The sequence below is a fragment of the Podarcis bocagei genome, assembly GCF_964188305.1.
Source record: "Podarcis bocagei genome assembly, chromosome: 12".
NCBI lineage: Eukaryota > Metazoa > Chordata > Lepidosauria > Squamata > Lacertidae > Podarcis > Podarcis bocagei.
Window position 1 is genome coordinate 4,451,292 of NC_138137.1, and position 25,083 is coordinate 4,476,374.

The following is a 25,083-nucleotide window of genomic DNA, read 5'->3' on the forward strand; positions in this document are numbered from 1 at the left end:
TTTAGTAATACTTTGCCCTAGAAATAAGGAATGCAAAATATATAAACAGACAGAAGGGCTGGATTAAGTTATTGTAGCCATTTAAAAATACAAAGAGCATAAAAAAGAACCAGATGTCTCTCAGCATCAGATCCCCCCCATAAGCCTTAAATAATGCCATATCAACCCATTGTTTTTGTTCATTTGAAGATTTGAGATTTCATAGATGCTCCAAACCAAGCTGCATGAGATGAATTCTGTGTATAGGTTGACCTGTGCATCACACTTCGCATGTGTGAATGCTCTCCTGGTTATTCAAATGGAGGATCATTCAAAGTGTCATCCCCTGTCCAAGTGTGAAAGATCTCAAAAGAGCTGTGATATGTGAACCTTCTGACTGTGTGTCTCAACTGCAGGTGGCCAGTGATGATCACCAGCAGTAATGTTTGTTCAGCCTTATACAATATGATGCTATGTCTGCCTGGTGGATAAGGCACCCAGAAAGAGCATGCGATGTCCCCCACCAGAGATACTGCCCCTCCCCTAACACCCCAACAAAATTCCATTAGAGCATTACAAATTTTAAAAACACTCTTTGTATAAGAGCATACCAATATACAAATAAATAAAAAGCAGCAATTAAATATATCAGCATGCAATAAACCATATTTGCAGATCAGACCAAGTAAGCAGTACAGTCGTACCTTGGAAGTCAAACGGAATCCGTTCCAGAGGTCCGTTCAACTTCCAAAACATTCGGAAACCAAAGTGCAGCTTCTGAAGCCAATTGGATGTTGTTGAATGTTCAGCTTCCACAAATAGTTTGCAAACTGGAACAGTCACTTCCAGGTTTGTGGTGTTTGGGAGCCAAAACATTTGAGAACTAAGCTGTTCAAAAACCAAGGTATGACTGTATTGTTAAGCCAAGCCAAATCCTACAATAAATTAAATTTAACCACCAAAACTTAATTATAAAAAGCCCAAGTTAACAGGGCATGCTTTACCTGTCTCCCAGTGAAAGTTGTCAGCTAGAACAACCAAAGTGGCTTCTGTTCTAAAACTAGTCTGAAAGTCAGATTAGAATACCGTAGGTCTAATACTCAATGTTATCTAGCAACTTGCTGAGTAAGGAAAGAAAATCAACAGAGAAAACTGGCATGGCGTCACCACCAACTCCTTCAGGGAGGCAGGGAAAACTAATAAAAGTGCTTCTGTCATTTCAAAATTATAATCTCTAAAAACTTCTGCTTTAAGGAGATTCTAGTGGTTATAATTTGGAAATGACGAAAGTTCATCCGTCTTCAGTACTGCACCAACAACCCGTGTTAACAATGGTTTATGTATAGCAATGCTCTTTTTCAGGAAGAGAAATACAGTTTGTTATAAAAGATAAAATAAAACAGATAATGAGTAAGCACTGGTGGAAATTGTAAAGAAACCATTATTGCCTCTTATTCAGTAAGAAAACTAAAACTACAATAGAAGTGCAATGAAAGGCAAATTTAAATAAAGTAGAAAACATCAACTTCATCCAATGGAAGTTAGCTAAAGAACACTTAAGACTTCAGAAGTAAAAATATTCTGAGTGTTAAACACAGTGCAAACATGATGAGTCAAGAGTACACAATTTTTGTTAATAGTTCAGTAGGAGACTGCCAGCATAAATATTGCATATATAATAGAACAAAGCACATTTCAGAGCTATATATTAAATATATCAATGCTCTGCAGAATGCCTCTAAATAAATTTGTTGAAATGAAACAAATGTTACAAACTAGTAGGCATTTGTCAAATGAAGCAGCTGAATAAAACAAGGCATATATCTAAAAACGCAAAGAAATAACATTTATCCAACTAGAACCTCTGCTTGGCTGATGCTGCCGTGGCATTTGGAAAACTATTAGACCAGAATTCAGCAGGATGGGCAGATGAAACAAAACATTATGATGCTGATCCCGGTTTAACGTTTTGCTGCATGTAAGCATCTAAGCTTTTGAGGAATGAAATTTTGTGCACAGTTATGTACCCACTGGCATTGGTTCAAAAACCTGCAGAAATACTTTCATGTGTCCTTGGGCCCCTTGGAGTTGGGTTTCTCAAACAACACCCCCCCCCCCAACAAAAACCCCCGTGCTATGTGGGATCTTCTTTTGCAACTAAGAGAGCAGAGAGGAAGTCAGAAGTAACACAACTAAGCTCTCAGATACATGTTATAGAGTTCTCGTGTACAACTGAAATTCAAAAGACTTCAAACTACAGTGGTGTCTCGCAAGACGAAAAGAATCCGTTCTGTGATTCTCTTCGTCTAGCGGTTTTTTCGTCTTGCAAAGCAAGCCCATTGACGGATTAGCGCTATTAGCGGCTTATCGGATCAGCTGATAAGCAGCTTAGCGGCTTAGAAAAAGGGGGGGAAGGGAAAAACCCCCGCAGGAACTCGCAAGACATTTTTGTCTTGCGAAGCAAGCCCATAGGAGATTCATTTTGCGAAGCACCTCCAAAACGGAAAACTCTTTCGTCTAGCGAGTTTTCCGCGTTGCAAGGCATTCGTCTTGCGGGGCACCACTGTATATGGTGGTGGTTTGCCACCTAAATTTAAAAATAAATGTTAATTTAAATAAATTGCAACTTATCAAGGAGAATTTGGTGAGGGAAACCTGAACAATTTATCAAAGGATATAAAAATGCCATGGCAGTTTGCATCCAAGAAAACTTTCTACCCAACCTTACTATGCTGTAGAAATTGAAGTGAATGGCTGAGACATGAAAATCAGAGAGAGGTTCTTCATTTCCAACAGCCATATTTTATGGACCTTTTTTGACTCTCTCACAGTTTTCTTAAAACCGGAGCTTGCATATCTGTTATGGACTGTTTTGACAAATGTGCACGAAAGAGAATACTGTATATCTTAACAATTAACAACAGCTGTTCTGAGGTAAATTCCACAACTGTGACCAGCAACAATGTGACCTACTTAGGAGGACAGCCACAAAATAGCCACAATGTTTGGTTTTGATTATAAGGTCTGCTTTTCTTCTTCTTGAAGTCAGTTCCATAAAATATGATGCCCTCATGTAATCGAAATGTAATTTGCTGACCTGTTTTACCTCCAGTTTTAAAATTTTAGAGAATGGGGATTAGAGGCAAAGAAGGTTGCAGCCGTAGGAGCAGAGAGTTCACGGGAAATGAAAAAAGGAATAAAATATAAAGCCAGTCCATGCTGGCACATTCCTTCTGAAATCTGTTACAATATTGGAAATGGAATAAAAAACTGAGTTGTTGTTTTTCGTTAAAGCCTTCTAATCCTTGAACACAAACACATTAATGGTGTTCTCCCTTAGCTTTTTAAACCCCTGGTCTATTCCTCTTCTTGCAGAGTTTTAGAAACACACTGTAAAATGTGAAACAAACATAACAACAGATTAATAAGGGTGGGTGTGTTTGCCTTCCTGGTTTTGCTGTACATAGAACTCCTCCGCAATCCAACAGAATTAGGCCCATGGAGAACAAGAGGCACCTAACTCTTCTCTAGTGCATATTACCTGGAGTGTTCATGTTGTGAAAGAGCAGCATAAATTATGAGACAGAGCCTCCATGAAAATCCCCAGTTCTGTGGAGCCCCCTTCTTGCATTTGGGGGGGGGGTCTGTTTCCACCCCCTCCCCAAAACCCATTTTTAAGGGATAAAAAAACTTGAGTGAAGACGTTCTCTGGTTAATGGGGCATTTGGTCTATTGTAGCAGACCACCCTGGGGCACAAGCGTCTGTAGGCACTTCATTCCAAAAGAAAGAAGAGAGAAAACACAAATTTGCATATACTCAGCCATTGAATTTTTTTTTTATTCGAAACCCCCTCAATATGGTACATGAGGTAAGCCTGGCATTTCAAATCCATTTGTGTTATAAGCATAAACTGCTCTAATTCTCAGGTTTTCCACAAGAAACTCTGGGAATTGAAATGGGCTGTGTGTGAAATACACTTTTTGCTAGCTAGTCAAGACTGGACAGGTTTATTTACTATCACCTTCTCTTGCTATACAGATGTGAGTGGTCTTTACAGCTGGGCCAATGCTGTATGGGTACTGGCCATAGAAATCACTGTAACTGGACTAGCCCTATGGATAATGGCTTTGCAGTTCAGTTCTGCATTGCTGACCTGCAGGCCCTCTTTGCTCCTTAGCATCAAACAACAGCGCCCTACACAAACACGCTCTTACGCGCATGAGTGTAGCCAGTGGAATGCCTTCAGAGGTTACGTGTGCCCAACTCTCATCAGCCCATTCAGCATGGTCAGCAGTCAGAGATGGTGGGAGTTGTACTCCAAAAACATGGGCTGCCTGGTCTATGTAGATATATTGTTTTTGTTGTTATTTTATTAAATTTATTACCTTCCCTTCACCAGTGGGTCCCATGGCGAGTTACAACAATTTAAAATTCAGTATTAAATACCAATTGGGGTTTAAACACAGAGGTTTGCAGCCATAAGGCTGCAGTGTTAGCTTGCTTAAGGAATAAGTCCCATTGATCTTGGTGGGATTTATTTCTGAGTAAGCAAGTTTAGGATCCCACTGCATATTGTTGCATTCCATTTTACACCTGAGAAAAACTATGCCTGCCTCCCGTTATGACTTGTAGGAATATTGCAAGTTAGTCATTTCTGCAAAAGCAAAGAGAAAGTACAATAACAAAAATGGTTTGCTCAGTATTTTTTAAGAGTAGATTGAAACCTGCCTGTACTAAAATTTGGAAAAGCTGTAGGAAAAGGCAAACTGTTCAATAACAGCTATTTATTGCAATAACAAACTTTAGATAAAGAAAAAGAATGGATGACATGGTGTTTTACAGTAGTTTTATTGATAATCTTGCAGTGTTATGTTCCTCTGTGTGAAGCAATTTCTTTAATCTTGGCTCATGGTCCACTCTTTCATATGTCTCTAGATCTTATTACAAGGGGGAGAGAAAATCAATTGGTTAAATGTGTTTTGAACACCATGCTTGTCATATCACTCATTTGTTTGCAAAGATGGAAAGCTCAGACCATCCAGAATGTCACCTAAAGAATTTCTATCAGTGCCGTTTGGTTGCAGAAACTGATGGATTAACCTCTTTCCCCTCTGAAATTAGTGATCAATGAGCCTCAATGTAGAAATATTCCGGTGGGAAAGCCCTGCTCCCCCTCCCAGTTAAGCAACAATAAATGTCTATTAAAGCCCATTATGCATGCTAATACCTGTCATCACTTCATTACTCTACTGTATTTCCCAGAGTATGCTCTAGCCTAAACAGCCATGCTCTGGCAAAATGGTACTGGGAAACCGATCTCTAGGTCTTGTGATGTAGAAATGAATAGATTGGATCAAAGTCTCTGAAGAATATAATGGAGCATTGCAAGTTTTTTTTTGCCAGTGGCTTACCATCAAAATTAAGATCCAATTGTCTTTTTTTAATTTAATAAATTACTATAATTTATTTAATTGCCTACAAAAATATGCACACGTATCATATTTTCAGGAATCAAAGTGCATTGTAGTGTCAGTGGTGGGTTTAATGCAAATTTAGAGTCTGCCATCATAATTATTGCTATGATTAAGCACATTAGCTGAAAGCATTATTCTGAAATAGGTGAAAGAATTTGAATTCCTTCTAAAGAACAATTCTCACTCCTGACTATGCACTTTTGTCCAATTGACTACAGCTCATAAAGAGGTGGCGAATAAGTTACTGTTATTGCTGTGAAGATCTCCCAGTTGTAATAGTTTGCCAATTTAAAAATACCAGGGAAATTTTTAGAAGCCTTTGAGGAACTTCCTTTTCATTCCACATTGTATCCTTTTAATAAAAGGAGGCAGAAATGTCCCCCAAACAGTAATTGTTCACTGTAAGAGTCAGGGGGAAATTGGTAATAATATTCAGTTATTGCAGCCCCTTAGTCCTTGCCTATGTTCCCTGTAAGCAACCATGAATGATTACAGCACGACTTAGCTAAGGTAGCCTCTATGGATGATTGATAGGACATTAATCAAAAGATGCATATCAGCTTCAGAATTTGTTCACAAGCTTTCTTCTAATAGCTGATTTCATGTTCACTGAGCTCTATGCCAGTTTGTTCAATTTATTCTTCAGTGTACAAGCCATTCATCACGGAACGCAATGATTTCACACACACACACACACACACACACACACACACACACACACACACTCCCTTTCAGAAACCTGAGATTGGAGTGGTACAACTACTCTCTTTGGTTCATTAATATACTATACAAAATCATGCATGCCTATGTTCTATCCTTTTAACCCTCTTGTACTTGTAAAAAAAACACCACTAATATGATTTTAGGGACAAATAGATCCAAATTAAGTCATTTTAAAAACAAAGAAATGCATACATTACATTTTAAAAAAAAAAATCCCCCAAGGAGGTCAGGGGGCATGCACACCCACCCACACATAGTCTACCCACCCGCAACAAGACGGTAGAGAGGATCAAATGCAACTGTTGAAAAAGCAAGGAGTAAAATAATACAGTTGCACAGACAGAGATGGTTCCCAGCATGTTTTTAGGGAAATCGGATGTTTCCTACTGAAATTGTTTGGGACTCCTTTTCTTCTTGTTTCTATCCTGTGAGATGGGTCAGGCAGTGGGAAATGGTGACTTTTGCAAAATTATCCAAAGAGCCCCATGACTAAGCGGGGATTTGAGCCCAGTTATTCTCCATGCTAGTCACTGCAACACACAGTCTCTCAAAGAGATGTATTTTACAGTGATTCCAGTTTAATATGAAAACAGGAAACTTGACCGTTGCTTTCTATAATACAGCAGCACAGCTACATACAGATGGTATCTGAAGTCTGTCATCACTTGCAGTCTTAAATGCTGCGGAACAGGAATGGGGAATCTGTGGCCCTCCAAATATTGTTGGATTCCAGCTATCATCCCCCATCAGCATGGCCAGTGGCCCTGAATGCGGGAGTTGTAACCTGAAAGGCTACAGGTTCTCCATCCCTGCTACCCTCCTTTGTAGGAGAATACATACTGTATGAAGCAAACCAGGTTATTCTGCATATTTTTCATACCACAGACATTTGGGCAAGATGGCACCGAGGTAGGATGTGCTTATCAGATGACATTGTTGGGGGGAAGAAAGGAGGTCATGCTCACAAATGTAAGATTTTATTTCCCCTCAGAGAGGAAAGTCTTTTTTATTTAGGGAATACCAATTTGGTCTGGAATAACAGAGTGCCCATAACAGAAAGTGTTCGGGCTTTATTCTAGTTTAGGAAATCATGCATGCCCAGTATATGGAGGGACCACTATTGTATATGGGATGTATGAATAAATGAAATCATACCTTGCCTCAAACCATGGACATGAATCCAAAGATAGAGGCCTATTTCTTTTGGATTAATAGAATCAAAAATTCGGTAGAGAAGCAGCAGGTAATCTAGCACTCCTTGTACAACCCACCTTCTCCTAAATTCTGCTGCAGGAATAAGATCCCTTTATTGGTATTTAAGTCCCTTTAATTCTAGTAAGGCTCGGAGCTACGCATGCAGCTGTTGTGGTGGTGAACTGACCTTCTGCCTTGCTCAGGTCCTTCTTCTGTCTCCCAACCCCAAATGCGTAGCAGCCCATCAAGGCTGAGAGGAGTAGAACTTGCTTGGCTGACTGCATCCTCAGCCAAACACGCTACACTGAAATCCTACAAACGTTCCCTGGAACTTGTCCCACTGCATTTAATGAGGCTGACATGGTGAAAATTGTGTTTAGGACTGTGACCTTAGTAGAAGAGGGAGAAATGTAACTGTATTCAGTTATCATAGCGGTCATTGTGGAGAGAGGAGAGAGAGGAATGGCGTGAATGGAGGGAGGTGAAGGAGCATCAGAGCAATTGGCAGTTGTCCAGTCAATAATTAGTTGCCAAAAATCAGTATTATCCATCAGTATCAAAGCTACATTGTTCTTGATATTGAATAACTTATTTGTGCTTAATACTTGACATATATAGTGTTTTTGTATATATGTTTGCATCTACCAAAAGAGTGTCATTCAGCAGCCAAACTATATTTCGTCATGAAACTAGGTAAACAAATGTCATATTTCAGTTAACACACCATGATATGCATGAGCCTCTTTCTTGGTGCACTGCAGTTAAACCCAGGGAGTTTTTAATTAACTGCATTTTTCCTGTTTCGTCCAAACTGGTGAAGCTGTTGTTTCATGGGTGGAATCTATACACACATATAAAATAGTGTTCTGAAAATGCTTTTAAAAAAAGCATCTTTAAAAATACATTGAATTTTCCATAAGGCTCACCGCCGCCATCTAACGTTTTATTTGCAGCTGTATAGTTGAGTCCATGGTTTGGAACTAATGATCCTCAACCATGTTTTGAAGTTGCCAAAATGTCATGTGTCTTTGCTTGATTCTGTGGCTAATTTTACTTACTCCCCTTTCCCTCCCTTGCAATGCAGCCCTGCTCTGAGTTTCGCATACCCTCCCACCCCAGTATCCCTTCAACAGATGCATCAACAAATCCTCAGTCGTCAGCAGAGTCTGGGCTCAGCCTTCGGACACAGCCCTCCACTTATCCATCCTGCGCCAACCTTTCCTACGCAGAGGCCTATTCCTGGCATTCCTAGCGTCTTGAATCCTGTCCAGATCAGTTCAGGTCCATCGGAATCCACACAGGTAAGGGAATACAGAAGAGAAGGTTTGGCACACTGCTAATTTGTTTGGGTCTTTTTTGTAAGCCAACCACATTGTCATGTTAGCGATTAATCACCACAGCCACTGAGCAGATTGGCTAACAAGTACCTTGGGGCAGCAGTATATGCAATCTTTTATTATAAATTACCCAGAGTGTATCATGGTTTCAGATTGATAGAGTGCTTTCCATCCCTTATAAATATTTCAGTTTCTGTGTTTTGGATCTGACAGTTTTAGAATGTTCAAGCAAAGGGTGCAGGAAGCGGTAATAAGCTAAAGTAAAATGAGTACAATTCATATCCCACAGAAGTTAGTGGCAAAACTCCCCCTGCTGATCCAGGTTTGTAAGCAAAGCGGCCACGTACAAGACGCCTGGCTAACAGGGCAATTTAACTTGTGTATATGAAAACCTCACCTGACTCATTGCTATGGGCCTTGCGGTTTGGGAAGTACAGAAACCTAATGCACACCTCTAAGACACACACATGCCCACACCTGTATGTCTATATACCTGTGTGTGTGTGTGTGTGTGTGTGTGTGTGTGTACACACACACATACCCCCCCAAAGACATGTTATCATCTGATTAAATCATCTGTAGTTTATAAAATTTATGCTATAATAAATTTGTTGGTCTTTAAGGTGCTATGAGACTTGGTTGTTTTTGCTAAAGAGGCAAATATTGCTCCCCTTCTGGAAATTGTCCAAATAAAGCTGCTCAGAAGGGTCTGCTTGTATCTGTTTGAAATCATGTATTTGTATCTTTTGGGACGTAAATATGTACAGCAGAGCAAACCCACGAGCGAGTCTGCAGTGAGCAGCACAGGTGACCCGATGCATAACAAGCGTTCAAAGATAAAACCAGATGACGACCTCCCCAGCCCAGGTGCAGGAAGCATGCAGGTAAAACAACGAGGGTCCACAAATGCCCTTTTTCTCTTAGCTATTCATCATCCACAAATTATTGGCACATATTGGCTCTGAGGCTATGGCCTCAGTGTACATACCGTGTACCTATCCCTAATCCCGGGGTGTTAGGGGAGTAGTAGTATGGGGGGGGGGCGAAAATCATGCTTCTTCTGGTGTAGCTTGTCCACCTTTGGTCCCCACCCTGCACTCAGCTTTCACCTGTGACTTCTAGAAGCTGTCAGAATGCAACAGCGACCACACCCCGGGAACAGCTAAACCCAGTGAGGGTCGTCAATGGGTCTCAAACCTTGGTGAGTTAGGGACTTCCCCTGCATGTAAAAACAAGCTCTGGCAGATTGAGCAGATGAGACCAATAGTGGGTTCAGTGGTCAAGAAGGTGATTTCTGCACATGCTGTAGATGGAAGTGAGGGTCAGATGGGGCTCGTCAACCTGGGACGGTAGCCCACCTAGGAAAACTCTGATCCTAAACCTCCACTGCCTTGTGGGATATCTTTGGGAGAAGAAAAGGCTGAAGAGTAAACACAAACCTGGAGTGGAGTCCCTAAGGCAGTTGGATGGTGCCTTGTGCACCTCCTTCTGGCAACTCCTGCAGCCAAGCTGCTGCCAAATGTATTTTCCTTTCCTTCCTGCTTTTCTTTTGGACCACATCAACAAGGTCGGGGGGGGGGGTCTTGTCGCCTGGGCAGCCCAGCACCTCTAAACACGCTGCCCAGGCTTTGTAATCACAATATCCATACATACATCAATAAACGCAAACCCCTCTCTTACCAGAGCATTAACCTCCTCCCACCCCTCTTCCTGACTTCCATATATATCTACTTTAATCTTAGTACTTCTATAACCACTTTTTTACCTTCTCTCTTATTTTTATATTTCCCCTTGTTAAATGTAAATCAGTTCCTTATAATGTCATTACAAAACATTTCAACTCAAAGCTACAAACGTTTTCAGATGTTTACAATACTCTTTCATATATAATATAAATTTGCTCCAGTCCTTTTGAAACAGTTCGTCACGCTGATTCCGGATCTTCCCCGTCAGCTTTGCTAACTCAATGTATTTCTCTGTCTAAGAAGAGTTGAACGCTGAAGTTTCACACCCTGATGCATAACAGTCCATAATACTAGAATGATATAAAATGACTGCTGTACTTTTGTGTGGCTGCATATGCGTGTGCAATCACGAATCACTACAATAAGTCTTCTTGTTTTCATTGTTAGAAAGGAAGGACCAAAAAAAATGTATAGGTAAGGAAACTCCAAAGTTGCTCAGTCATGGTAAAATGAACATCTGCTGTGGAAAGGTTGCAGTTTCCAGGTAGTTCAGAGGCCATGACTCAGAGGATGTCATCCATTTTTGACCAGCCACCTGAACACCATACTGCCTGGCCAACACCTGCATTTTGCTGGTGATTGTTGACCACCGTTCTTATGGCACCTGTGCCTGAGAGGACTGCTCTGTTTAAAATTGTGGCTTGATTTATAGTTCTCCCAGTCAATCAGGCTTAGACTGGTTAACAGCATCTCCATATCCCACTGGTTTCCCAAACAATTCTGTCTTTTGCCATCCTCATTTCACAAGTTGAGAACTTAGGCTTTGCACCTATGGCAGACAGGACCTTAGCCAAAAGTCTTAGAAGCAAATGGAAAGTCCATAGGACACAGCAGAGCCATATATATATTCGGGTTTTCTCAAAATAGTTAGGGAGCACATGACACAGCTGTGCAGAAATTGTCCGTTTCTCCTTCTTTGCTTTACAAGATTAACTCTGGGCTTTGGGGTTTTGCTGAAAGGCAGGGAATGAGGTTTCCTTCCCACACCCTTCTGGTACTTTTGAAGCTAGGGGATTCTGCCCCTCTTTCTTACACCCTTTCCCTCTTCTCCTCCTCCCCACTCCCCCAGGAGCCACCTGAAGGCATGACGCTAGTTAAAGAAGAAGGGGACAAAGATGAAAGCAAGCAGGAGCCTGAAGTGGTCTACGAGACAAACTGCCACTGGGAAGGCTGTTCGCGAGAGTTTGACACGCAGGAGCAGCTAGTGCATGTAAGTTAATGGCATTCAGGAGCTGGTTTTGAAAAGTATGTGACCTTTTCTGCAGGGGCAGGTTCTGTGACCCTTTGCTGAGTCAAGTTTCTTTGCAAACAGCATTGCGGGCTGGAGAGGAGTTTGAGTTTCTGCGAATAAAGCAGAACTCTGAGCTATAGCGTTTGACCTGTTCAGTCAGCTAAAGCTTAGTGTAAAATTCAATAAAGTCTTCAATAGAGAGTGTAATGGCTCTGATCCTGTAAGCCACAAAATACTATTTTGAATCAGAGGCTTTGATAGTTATTGAGTAATAGTAAGCTGGACATGAGTTATTATTAACCTCTTGCCAAGTTTGATTCCCCTCCCTTTCAAATGGGACTGTAACAATAGAAAGGGGAGACTGAGAAACGCCACCCCCCAACCCTAAAGGATTTGTGGTGCATTTTATGTATCAATTTTCTGTTGTGTGTGTAAGCTGAAGTGGATTACTTGGTAGAATAAGAGTACATTGTGTTATTGTAGTTCCCTTGGATGAAGGCAAAACCCTATAGCATTAGTGGCAGGAGAGTTAATACTAGCTACTTAAAAGTAAATATGTATTAATGAATCTTATTGTTTCTGCTTTCTTAACATACCTCCTATGATATCTACAATACAAGTGACATCCAAAAGTATGTAAAAGATGACATTCACACTTGAAAGTTGACAACCCAGGTGTTTCTTTAAAAAAATGTTCAAACACAATTTCCCCACTTTAGCCAACTGTCACTGTTCACTACTGTGTCTCTGGGTTTTTGAACGCTCAGCAAGCAAGCCATGGAGTATAGGTGATTTCATAGGCATGTCAACATTTTACCCAAAGTCACTGTGACATGCAGTATATAATCTGAGTTTCCAGGTGAGAGTTACATAAGAACTAAATAAGTGATATTTATCTGGCCTCAGGTGTTATTCACTCATTCGTCGAAAGCATTAGGTGAATTTTATATAACATAGAAGCCAAGTAATATAATACTTTTTATCTCAAAAAATGACATTTGTTTACCTGGCTTGCTGGAATGTGTCAGTTTGTTCTGTTTGCATCCTGTACTTTCTTCCAAAGAACTGAAAGCAGCACCTTAGATTCATAGAGATTTATAGACAAGTAAGTGTTTTTTTTACAGAGATCTATTTTATTCCATTTGTAACTTTCTTTTCCAAGCTACAAGAGCTCAGTGTGTGGCTAGAGTTGCTGCCATTTTATCCTCCTTGCAGCCCTGTTAGTCTATGAAGGGCAAAGTGCACAACCCTTTCCCTGCCTGCTGCTTCTCTGCTCCAGATTCCTCTTCCAAGTATCTTCCTTTCTTCTACAAATCAGAGAGGCAAGTCCTACATGAGTGTGAGCCTATTAAAGTCAATGCTATTACATCATGTTTTGTTCACTATAACACAGGTATCTTCAACATTTTCAAACCCAGGATCCACTTTTAACTCAAACATGCATTCGGAGACCTACTTCTTAATGTTCTACTATATATTTGCATGGTGGTTGTGACCCACAGTGGTGTAGCGTGGGGGGTGCAGGGGGGGGGCCGGCCGCACCAGGCGCAACATCTGGGGGTTAGGGTTAGGGGGCGCAAATCCACGGGTTAGGAGGCGCAAATCCACGGGTTAGGGGGCACAAATTACTTGCCTTGCCCCGGGTGCTGACAACCCACGCTACGCCACTGGTGACCCACCTTGGATCAGGCCACAACCCACAAGTCACAGACCAGCATTGTAGCACATGACATTTATTTATCTGACTGCTGCACTGCCCTTCCATACAGGAGCCCAGGGTAGGGAGGTATCATACCATTAGAACACCATTGCAAAATGTTCCACAAGAACAGTAAATAGCTAAGCACACAAGTATTAAAATGATTACAATTTGGCACCTGGGACATCTAAAGCCCCAAGTAAATAAATAGGTTTTTAGATGGCTCTGAAAGACCATCAATGACCAATGGAAACGTATTTCCCCAAGAAGGGAGTGTCAAAGTCTCCTAGAGCAGTCAAACTCACTAGAGCAGTTGCTTTCAAACTGTGTTCCATGGAAGCTCGTAAGGCTTTCTTTGATATAAAGCATGATAATAGACCAACTTCTACTCTTCTAGGACGTTCTTTCCGTGGGCCTAATCAGTGCACTCTACAAATTTAGTGGGTGCTTATGGGCGCTTCCCTGGTTTCCCCAATCTACAGGTGTTCTGCAGCAGGTGACCAAATATATGAAGGTTTCTGCAAGGACAAAAGTTTTGAAAATCACAGCTTTAGAGTTTGCTGCACCAGCAAATAAGTGGGATGTGCCAACTGCCATCGCAATGCTGAATACCATGCCAATAGCATATGCTGTGATTTTGTCGTTTTTTCCTGCTGTTCAGTAGCATTTCAGGTAATGCCATAGCTTAGATGTTAAAGGTCACATAGCTGGCAGTGGTCATCCTAGGCGGAAGGAAATGATACTTTTATTCATTGCTGTCTCAAGATTCTTAAACAGCATTTAAAAATGCAGTGTGGAGCCACCAGTTTCCAGTTCATATCCAGACTGCCCCATCCTGTGAGTGGATAAACAAAATAAATATACAGATCAATACAATAATGATCAAACCACTTAGGTAGTTTTTGACGCTGGAGCGGATTTTCAAGTTCCATGTGCTGTTTAGAACTGAAATTTCTTAAAATGATTGTGATGCATGCTCTAACAGGCAGTGTGTTAAACTATTCAGAGGGTCTGCCTTATTTATAGCACCTATCCATCCTTTCCCTCTACCACCACCCCCGCCCCTGCCACCAGCCTCCCTCTCCTTTACAGTTAATAGAAAGATTCATGATTCTTCATGGTTGTCTATCTAGTGTCTGACAGCACTGACTCCCCTTGCTAAAGCAACTCACTATCTATAATTGATATCCTTCTAAGGAATGGGGTGCTGACTGCAATTGAAGGGCTTTGCTGAAAGCTCTTAAATCCTGACAAGTTCTGCCCTTGTTCTGGTTCAGTCACTGAGCTACACTCTTGGAATTCCAGGGTTATTTGAACTTTGTGCAAAAGGGATGCATGTGTTTCACATTAGCAAATCACAAAGTTGGAGAGCAGAACTATGACCTGGACTGCTGGGTTTCCTGCCAGTCTCATTTACAATGCACGGAACCCCTAAAAAGATTACCTACTTATATTACCAGTTGAATTTCTTTCTTTCTTTCTTTCTTTCTTTCTTTCTTTCTTTCTTTCTTTCTTTCTTTCCTTCCTTTTGAGAAAACCCTAACAAAAAGACCTTATTTATTTTTCAAACTTGGTTTGCTGCTGGGCCCTTAGTCATTCTACTCTTTAATTAATTTCTTTACCCACAAGATATTATAATTGGGCTGAGCACGTTAGTTTTAAGTGTGTGATAAATTCACTTCTGCGCCCAGAAGCTAATAAGATGCTGTATATTCCACCCCTTCCCTTAGTCTGCTTTTCGTTGAACCTCAGTTTTGTTTTTTTAATGCAGCTATCTGTTAGATTATACAAATTACTAGAGATTGGTTAAGTTAGGCATCAAGATAAGTGTTTGTTTAGGAAAATTGCCCTCAGAAGGAAAAAGACTGAAGTTACTGTTATGTATGAATACAATGGCAGTCAGAAATTTGAAACAGTGCTGTATTTCTTTGCTGTTCCTATGAAGGCTTAGTGATAACTGTTCTTTATTTAAAATACACTTGAAGATACATAATTCAAAGAAATTAGATTTATTTTTCTTGATGCTTTCCTATTGATTTTGTAGCAGAAAATTCCTTTCTTTGATGAAAGTTTGATTGCATAGTAGCAAAGACCAGAAGAGCAATAATTATACATCCAAACTCACAGATTTTAAGGCTTTAATTTTCCAACTTGCCTTCATCAGAGAGACAGAGTGGCCCCAGCCCAGCTCTGATTGTCGTTTGTTGCATGAAGCTAGTGATTTGGGATGATGAGACACCTTTCTGTCCACATCAGACACATCCATGAAGTTCAATGGGAAGTGCATGAAGATTTTCATATGCATCCATATCAACTGTTGGTCTTAATGTGTGTTCACATATACGCACGTAAATTCTAAAGTTTGTCACCAGGTTGCCAGCTTAGGACTGTTATTCCAATTAAATAAACCTTAGCTAATCAGTCATGAGCTTTAATGAGTTACTTGGTTAATCAATTGATTTAAATTTGAATTTGGGTAAGTGCAATAGTGCTGAAATGAGACATACTTCCTTGTTTTTTAGATGGTGTCCTGTAACAGACATAAGTTTGTAGACAACAATGCTGTTGTGCAAGTAGAACAGACTTTTGCTCAGACAGTGGGACATCTCCTCCCTCCTGCAGCCTTCCGTGCGCCCCCAGAAGCTGCTCCAGGCCAGAGAGCCACCCAACCAGGAGCAGATTTTTTTAGGGTGCATGCTTAGTGGTTTCTAGCGGGGAGAAAAGGAAGAGAAAGTCCTGTTGTGTGAGCAGACATTTGTTCAACTAATGCGACAGCAGCATTGGATACAACCCAACATCTTAGAAGAAGCATTGACTCCTATGTGAGGAAACGTGAGAGCGCTTTAATATGGTGCAGGGTTTTTTATGAGAGTGCTTTAAGATGGTGCAGGTATACAATATATTTATTGTCAAAAGTTTGCTGCCTGATTAGCTGAGAGCAGGTTTTTGCCCCAATTTACCATACTTTTCTGTGTATAAGACTATGTTTTTTTTACTCTAAAATAATGTTCAAAATTTGAGCTCGTCTTATACACAGATAGTGCAGAGTGGGGAGTCCCCAAATCGGAGTCCCCCAAAATAGGGGGCGTCTTATACATGGGGGAGGAAAAATATGGTATATCTTTATGTTAAGTGAGTAACTGCTTAAAGGGGCAACACCCTGCCTAATCATAGAATCAAAGAGTTGGAATAGACCACAAGGGCCATCGAGTCCAACCCCCTGCCAAGCAGGAAACACCATCAGAGCACTCCTGACATATGGTTGTCAAGCCTCTGCTTAAAGACCTCCAAAGGAGGAGACTCCACCACACTCCTTGGCAGCAAATTCCACTGTCAAACAGCTCTTACTGTCAGCTCTTACTGCAAGTGTTTCTCCTTGCTGCAGGTTTCACCTGCTGTGCTCCCTGGACCATTTGCTGGGCATTGTGGAATAGGTGGTGCTTAGTGTCTTCGGTGCATTGGGGTCAAGCAATGGTGTCTGTGAAGGTCAGGGTCTGTGGATTCATGACCAATAAGCTCAGCTTTATTGTGAGGAAACTTGTACCAACAGGGCAACATCAACCAACAATACAACAGTGGTGTACTCATTGAATCTTAAGAGTTGGAAGATTCTATGTGGACACCTTGAATTGGGCCCGGAAATGAAGTGGCAGCCAAGGTGGCTGTTTTAAAGCAATGGGTACATGAGATCTAAATGGACCCCCGGCAGTAATCGGGCTGCTACATTTTGGATCAACTGAAGGTTCTGTGTCATCTTCAAGGGCAGCCCCACAAAGAGCATGTTGCAGTAGTCTGATCTGGAGGTTACCAGAGCATAGACTACATTGGCCAAATCATCTCTGTCTGAAAGGAGTCATAGCTGGTGAACCAGCTGGAGCTGGAAAAGGCACCATTCTCTATCTGAGCCTCTAGTGACAGTTGTTTAGTTTCAGCCTCAGAATCCTGATTTTGTTGTGCTGGCGGGCTGAAAGACACCACTGAGTCCTCTGCATGCATTAGAGTTCAACAGGGAGGAGCTAAAAAACAAATAGCCCATAAACAAAGGATCTCAACCAATGTTGAATACAATACAGTGGTATCTCGGGTTAAGAACTTAATTTGTTCTGGAGGTCTGTTCTTAACCTGAAACTGTTCTTAACCTGGGGTACCACTTTAGCTAATGGGGCCTCCTGCGCCGCCGCCGCCACACGATTTCTATTCTCATCCTGAAGTAAAGTTCTTAACCGGAGGTACTATATCTGGGTTAGCGGAGTCTGTAACCTGAAGCGTCTGTAACCCAAGGTACCACTGTAATGGAAAGTGCAAAGCTATCCATATTGTACTAGCAGGCTTTCCACCTTCTAACCCCATCAAGACTCATAGAAAATAACAGTTGGAAGCGGTCACGAAAGACTCTTACAGTTCTTGTTTCATTAAGATCGGAAGTGAGGCACCTCACAATTGAGAACCAAAAATGAACCTAAAAATTACATTGGATGTACATAAATATTGTGTGCATGCAACTTGTTTATTTAACACTCACTGTATTGTGAATCGTAGTTATCTGGTTACAGTGACAGCTCTTTGTGGCATTTAAGGGGCCTTGTGCTAAGCCAGTACTTTTCCATCTCTCCCCCCCCCCCCTCACTCTGGCTCACAATCTGAAACCCTCGAATGTCTGCTGGGAAATGAACTTGAGATTTTTAAAACTGGGAGTGCGTTCTGGGACACTGCGAGTGCTCCCCCCCCCCCACCAGCTGCTGCATGTTACACAGGAAGGTGGTGGTGGTGAGGAACTGTTTTTTCAGAGAAGTGGGTTTTGGGTTGCTGATCTTCTCAGTGAGGAACCTCTGATAAAATACAATGCAAAATGAGTGCATTTGTATCTGTAACCATCAGTTTCTCTTCAATTAATTTACCCCCATTCATCAATCACCACATAATTCCTTCCTCATAAATTAAATTAAATTGAGGTTGCAATCCTTCTCTTCCCCAGCATTAACAAACAGAGGAAGTGCTTAATTTCTTTGAAATCAATCTACACATCATTTAAAGAGGGGGGGGAGGCAGAATTTTAAGGAACACATAGGAAGAAAAATCTTTCCCACAATTCACTCACACATTCCAACTTTTTACAAAGCAACTCATTAAAGAATAGGGGGGTAAAGACGTAGGACTGGAAGTGGACTGGACTAAACATCCCAGGCCCTCATTTTTATTCTTCATTTCTCATGCTAGATCACTTTGAAAGCACGCCAGTTGTTCTTAGTGAGAAGCTGTCCGCTCCACATCTTACCCCTGAACTCCCGTCACAGATGTCTGAAAACTTCAGTGCTTTTCGAGTGAAATACTAATTAATTTAATTCTGGGTAATGAATCCACACTTGAATAGGTTCTGGAATGGTTTGTAGTGCAAGCAGATTTTTGTTACCTCAGCTTTTTGTTACTTATGGGTAAGCCTCACTGAATTCAAAGGGCCTTGCTCCTGCTCAGACATTCTGGTTCCCACTGAAAGTATAACTAGGGGGTATGATTCCCTTCAGAGGGTGGGGGTCTTATTGAGGTCATTCTTTCCTCCGTTTTCCTCTTCCTCCTCTGAGCAGCCAGAGCTAGTGCCATTTATTTTCACAAGCCACTTTGTGGGGTCCCCCCCCTAATCCAGTGGTGTACAAATTTTATGAAAGGGGACACAAATGTTGTTTCTGTTCCTCCTCCTTGCCAGCCAGCCCCAATAGCAGTGATTCATTGTTGGCTGCTGCCCGAAGCACCTTGAAGGTCACAGGGGATGTTGCAGATGGCAGCCTCGTGCCCACACAGCTCTCAAGATGTTCACAGCCAGTGGGGCCCGCCAGACTGCAGCGGATGCCCTTGGCCACCTTGTTAAGTACTGCCGGGGGGGGAGAGCTTCTTCCAGGTGGGGCCCACCAGTTAAGTGTGGGGCCTGGAACGGTGATCCTGATTCGCATCCTCCCTGTTATCACCAGCAAAGATGGCCTTTCATAAACTAGAAACAGGAGGCTGCTTCAATGATTATTCTGTTCATTCACTCTAGGGGATTACATGGTGTTAACTGACCATCTTCTGTGCATAACAGACACAGAGGATGAGCATGTGAGCATGCATGTGCTTTTTCTGCATTCGTTGTATTCTGTGAAATTGAAATGTGCTGATGGTAATACCAACCGAATAGGATCTGCTGCTGGAGAATCCTTTTAGGGATAGTAGAATGACTAGTTTGCATGCCTTTGCTGGTGACTCCCAGCATGATCCATTCCCACCCACCATACAACTTCTATTAAATTGCTACCAGACCACCAGCAATGCCCCTTCCAGGATGCTCAGTAGCTTGGTTTACCGCCTATAGGACTACCAGGATGGAGCACTCAGTCTACTATAACTATATGGATTATTTTCAGAGGCCTGCACATTTAACAAATTTGGGATATATAGGAGAAATAAACATTACAGAAAGCAGCAACGGGGAATTGCCTTCTCAAGATTTTGAAGTATGTGCAGGTCCCACTCTCTGAACTCTCATTATGTGAAAATTCACTTATCTGAACATGGGGAATTTGTACCCAGTCCTCATTACACAAATGGCTGACTCAGATATCCGAGCAGCCAGACCCCTGCGAGAACAGCTTTCCTTAATGCTGCATTTTATTTTGAAAGAAAGGCCAACGTTTTCCTACTATATACCTACATTGGCATGACCCAGTTGCCCTCCCTCAGACCTTCTTCCACTTCCGACCTGCGAGGTCCAAACTGGCAGCTCCACCAGCTGTACCTCCTCCGGCCACTGCTGCCATGACAAGACCTGCTGACTCTGCCCTGGAAGCAGCGAGGGTGATGCCAAGGAGGAAGCCCAGGCCCCCCTTGTCCTCTTCTTCATCCACACCACCCCAGTTGCCAGCCAGGCTTGGCTCCAATGTACTTTCCACTGCTTTTCCACTCTGGGGCAGCAGCGGCTCAGCGTCCATCTTGACAACCAGGAGGCAGCTTCACAGTGCCTGGGAAGGAGGAGGAAGAAGTGGAGGAGCAGCCCTTGCAGGCTCACACAGCAGCACCACTGACTCACTGGCCAGCTCCGGGGGGGCGGGGAATGGTCCAAAAACTGGCATCAAAGGGACAGGACCACTGCCAGGAAGAGGGCAGTAGCTTAGATCAGAGTTGGAAGATCTGGGGAGGGTGACTGGTACAAGTTAAACTCAATGGTCCTTCTGTCACCTTGTTTTATCAGGCTGTCAGGAAGTTATTGGGATTTCTCCCATAGAAAACAATAGAAATTGTTGGCTCGTTATGCAAATGCTTGCCTAATGAAACTTTTCTCAATAATGTGTTATGTTCAGAAAGTGGGACCAGCGTGTTTACGTTAGTGTGTCTGCTGGTGTTGGCATTTTCACTTCCTATTCTGGATTTTGTAGTCATCCATGTAGTCCCAGACAACAGCAGTAATGAATGAGGCACCCATCCTTTCATCAGCTCCAAGAAGAAGGCGAAGTGTCTTGGATTTTAAATTTGCCAAGATTGGTTCCCAAAATCACCCTATAAGGATTAGTAAAAAAAAACCAAACCCCAACCATACATGCTTCAGTGTTTCAGCCATAACTTGAAGGCAAATCTTTGCGTGCCCCCCTCCCTTTTGTGTGAGTCTCCCTCTCTGTCTTCCCTTCCACACACTGAACTATAATGTGGAATGTTTCTGTTAAAATATATACAAGAAAATTGCATCGCAGACCTCTAACCCTCATCAAAAGTAACTGCGTAAGTGTTCTTGGTCTCAAGGGTAAGTAATTCCAGACGCGCCTCATGGTTGCTCTGCAGCTGTTTTGCATGTGCAGCCCATGACGATGCCAGCAACTCCTGGCACTTTCCCTGTCCCCTTTCAGGATGCATCTTTCTCATCAAGGCAAGCCCAGAATGTGCTTGTAAAGGGAATGTGGCTTTCGGGGTCTTGAGAGACAGCTAGCACAACCACTGCCGGGTTCTGCCGCTCACTGGGGGAACGATATAAAAAGATCAGTTAAGTCAGTGGAAATGCTCCCATTGGTATTGAATAAAAACCCCGCCCTGCAAGCTTCCTCCCATTGAGGTTTTGCATCTTTCTCCTAAGCGTGACTCTGGTGGGCTTTTGTTTCATTTTGGTGCTCCTCTGCTGGTGCAATTCCACATAGTTACTGGTGTCTCTTCTGTGTATAGTGAGATTTGAGATGAATTTACAAGTTAATCCTCCCCCCATTTGTGGGTGTATGAAGAAGCTTGATGTTCTTATCAGTTGCTTCAGTAGTGGTTTTTTTTTTTTTTAAGGAGAGACCTCTGCAGCTGGTTTTGCTCTGGGTGTTTTCAGGTGTCTGCTCAAAAATTGGCTGCACAGGTTAAAACGGACTGGGTGTTTCCTTCCAAATTCAGCATCTTCCAGTTGTATTGCTGCTTCTCAGTGCATATAAAATAAACTTCCCTGTGCAGGGGGACATGTTCTTACGTATGCAGTGTGAGATGGTCATGAATTCATGGTCTGTGTGCCTTCCATGCTGATAGGGAAATGCTGTACTTGCAGGCACTAAGAATCCAGTTTAAATGTAATGTGGTCAAATAGAACCCCACAGATATAAATTTATTTTACACACCTGGCATCACTTAGGAGTTGAACCTTATTCTGAACACTCCTGTGTAGAACATGACTAATGAAAGAGAAGGTGTGAGGAAAACTGCAAATCAGATAGGACATTCTCAACTTTAGTGTGGCACTGGGTAAAACTCTCTTTTCCCCCTCATTAGTAGAAAATTGCAAATCTTCTAACTATGCATTTGCAATTTTACGTGTAAAATTTTCTCTTGCGATAGCTTTAGTTTTGTTATCAAAATTTGTACCTAACCAACAGGAAAACTGAACTATTGTAATTAGATGCTATAAAACAATATATAGCTAGTTCAGCATTCTTTATCATCTACTCTTTTTACTCCATCTTTCCTATAATGATTTTTAAAAGGAGCCATATAATTCCAAAAATAGTGAAGAAAAGTCTGTTTCATTAGGTAGCACTGAATCCATCAGAAAACTGCATTGAATTTTCATTGGGTAATAGTGAGACTTTCTCTGCCACGTGCAGATATAGTATTAGCATCCCCTTTGGAAGTATTGCCTGCGGAGGAGTTTTTCAACTGAACCAAGATTCCAAATGATACCTGAACATCGCTTATTACAGTGAAGCAGCCACCTTTGTATGGACAAGTGTGCCCTCAGAAGTGGTTTAAAATAAGGGCAGACGAGTCTGTCTGTTTCTAGTCTCTTGTCACTTCCATATGTGTTCCTAAGCCTTTTCCATTCTGTTTCCACACAGGGTTTTTGGTGGTTTATAAAATCCATCCCAAACAACCATAAATTTGTACTTAGTATTATGACATCATCCTAGGGCTGCCATTAAAAAAAACCAGTCTTGTTTTACCTGTAATAACACTTAAAGCAGCTAAAAATCCCAAGCTAAACGCCACAACCACTGTGTGCACATTTAAAATGGGAACACAACATCCTTAGGAGCCAACAGGATGTGAAACATGCTGTAGATGTTCTTTTAATATCTTGTTTTATATATTTGTTGTAACCCACCCTGGAATTTTGTGATGGGGGAATGTAGTTTTTTTAAACAATAAATAAATTCCTCCCGGAAATACTGCACAGAATATGGTTGTTGCCACTTGGCTGTTGTGTCAGTCATCTTTTCCTCAGATGGTGGACAGCATTCTGTCGGGTCTCTTCGTTTCTGAGGGCATTTGCAGACCCACCTTAATTGTGCACACAGCGGTCACAACCTTAGACAGGCCTTCGAGCTGCTTTGGAGTAGGTATTATCTGTAAAACAAGACTGGGATTTTTTTAATGCAGCCCTCAGACCATCTCTGAAAAATTCAGAGAAGTGTGATATTCCAACTTACTTATGGGTAAGTTTGCTTTTTTGGAATACGTATGCATCACATTCCTTGAGCTTCACTAGTTTAAGATGACACCTGACCTAACCAAGAGCATATTTCATCCAGACCTATGCTGCTCCTATGTTCTTTTAATTGTGATATTTATCGTTCAGCCAAATTTCTTTTCCATGCAGTTCAGTTGACAGGGTGTGGTAAGAAAACTTCTCCCACATGCTTCATCTTGAAAAGAACAATTACTGTTTGTCCTTTAGTTGGTTTTAGCTAAAAGTATCATTACTGAGGCTGAGATCGCAGGATGGAGTAAGCAAAATGTCTGGATAAGTATATAAGTGCTCCTTTTTGTTATGAAGGGTTGGTCTTCTTCATATACTAATGTTAACTCCCATGCCTTTGAATTGGCAAAGAGCCCTAAGAATGTTCTGCTCTGAAGGGCCAAATTGCAGTCATCACTGCTAAAAAGTTGGTACACAAAGTTGCAAGTTCAGTATTTTGTACACATAGGTACTTGGTTGCCTCATACCTCGTGGATGTGTTAGTTTTGCTTGGGTAAATAACTGTTTAGGGCGCAATCTTCTGGCAAAGTCTGCACAAGCCCCATTAAAATGTAGAGGGAGGAGTGCAATAAGTTCCAGTCATTTCAGTCCAATTGTCCAGGACTTGCCTATAATACATGGTTCCTATATTTCACAGTGTACGACTGATGCACAGAATCCTATTTTTAAAAATGGCACTATGCCTGATTCGAGTTTATAAAATTACGAAGGGTATGGAAGAACAGGAAGTAAAAAATCATTGTTATACTGGATCTCATAGAGTTGCCCAGTGGGAACAACAACAACAAACAACAAAAGGTTCAGAACAGGCAAATAATGTATTGCTTCATACAGTGTATAACTAACTTAGAAAATTCAGTTCCACAGGGCACAAGGATGGCCATAAACGTAGATTGCTTTAAAAATTCATGAATTCACAGATGATATGAATGTAACTATAACTCAGTGTAATCTTCAGATCAGAATCAGTATACCTCTGAATACCAGTTAAGGGAATTAGGCAGTTTGAGATGATAGTTGCCTTCTTGCCTTCTGCTGGCCATGGTTGGAAACAGAACGCTTGGTTAAATGGACTTTTGGTCCGATCCAACAGGATTTTTTAAAAGTTATTAATATAGTACACTGAGCTTATATGTGTATTTATTTCAAATTGCTTAGGCATCTTGTATAGCACGTTTGACCCTGAAGTTCCCATTGTACTTTTGGCAGGGGTGTGTGTGTGGAAATTTGTTTTCTTTAGCTTTCTTGTGCCCTTTGTTTGTACAGCCTTTTAATAGAAGGATGTATCTGATCTTTTTATCACGGTGTAATAAATCCAGCATTTTTCCTTTTTTGGAAACTTGCGGGCTGCTGTGACTTTTCTTCAAGGTGTCGGGTGTCTAATCTTGAAAATGAATGGGTGGTGTCTTTGTCAGGAGTGGGGAGCCGCGCGCGGTGGCTTGTAGTGTAGGTATGAGGTCTGCGGATCCCATTCTTGTGGTATCACCAGGGCCAAGATGCTGCAGTTCTTAGAGTGAGATAAAGTAGTCAGGCTGAAAATGAAACAAAGCTTTAACTGTATTCCTCCTTGTGTTTAGCAGAGATAAACTTCAGTGGAGTCTCAGTGCTGCCCCATTTGGCTTCTGGCAGCAGCTTTAATTGGTAAAATGCAGATTTTTTTTTTGATCAAGAGAGGATTATTCTTGTTATCAGTCTAGAGCATCTTATTTCAAGATGAAAAGGCTTTGCTGAATTACAGA

The 25,083-nt window shown here is 41.6% G+C and overlaps 1 protein-coding gene across 4 annotated transcripts in view; it reads left to right on the plus strand.

The window, feature by feature from the left end:
- The window catches only part of GLI3 (GLI family zinc finger 3), a 255,223-nt gene that overhangs the window by 192,338 nt on the left and 37,802 nt on the right, over positions 1–25,083 (plus strand). For 3 of the 4 annotated variants that reach the window (XM_081165088.1, XM_081165089.1, XM_081165091.1), the window contains 3 exons: positions 8,456–8,672; positions 9,476–9,592; positions 11,523–11,663. In XM_081165088.1, the coding sequence (XP_081021214.1) occupies positions 8,456–8,672; positions 9,476–9,592; positions 11,523–11,663 (475 nt within the window). The remainder of the gene's footprint in view (positions 1–8,455; positions 8,673–9,475; positions 9,593–11,522; positions 11,664–25,083) is intronic. The other variant, XM_081165090.1, reaches the window with a different exon arrangement.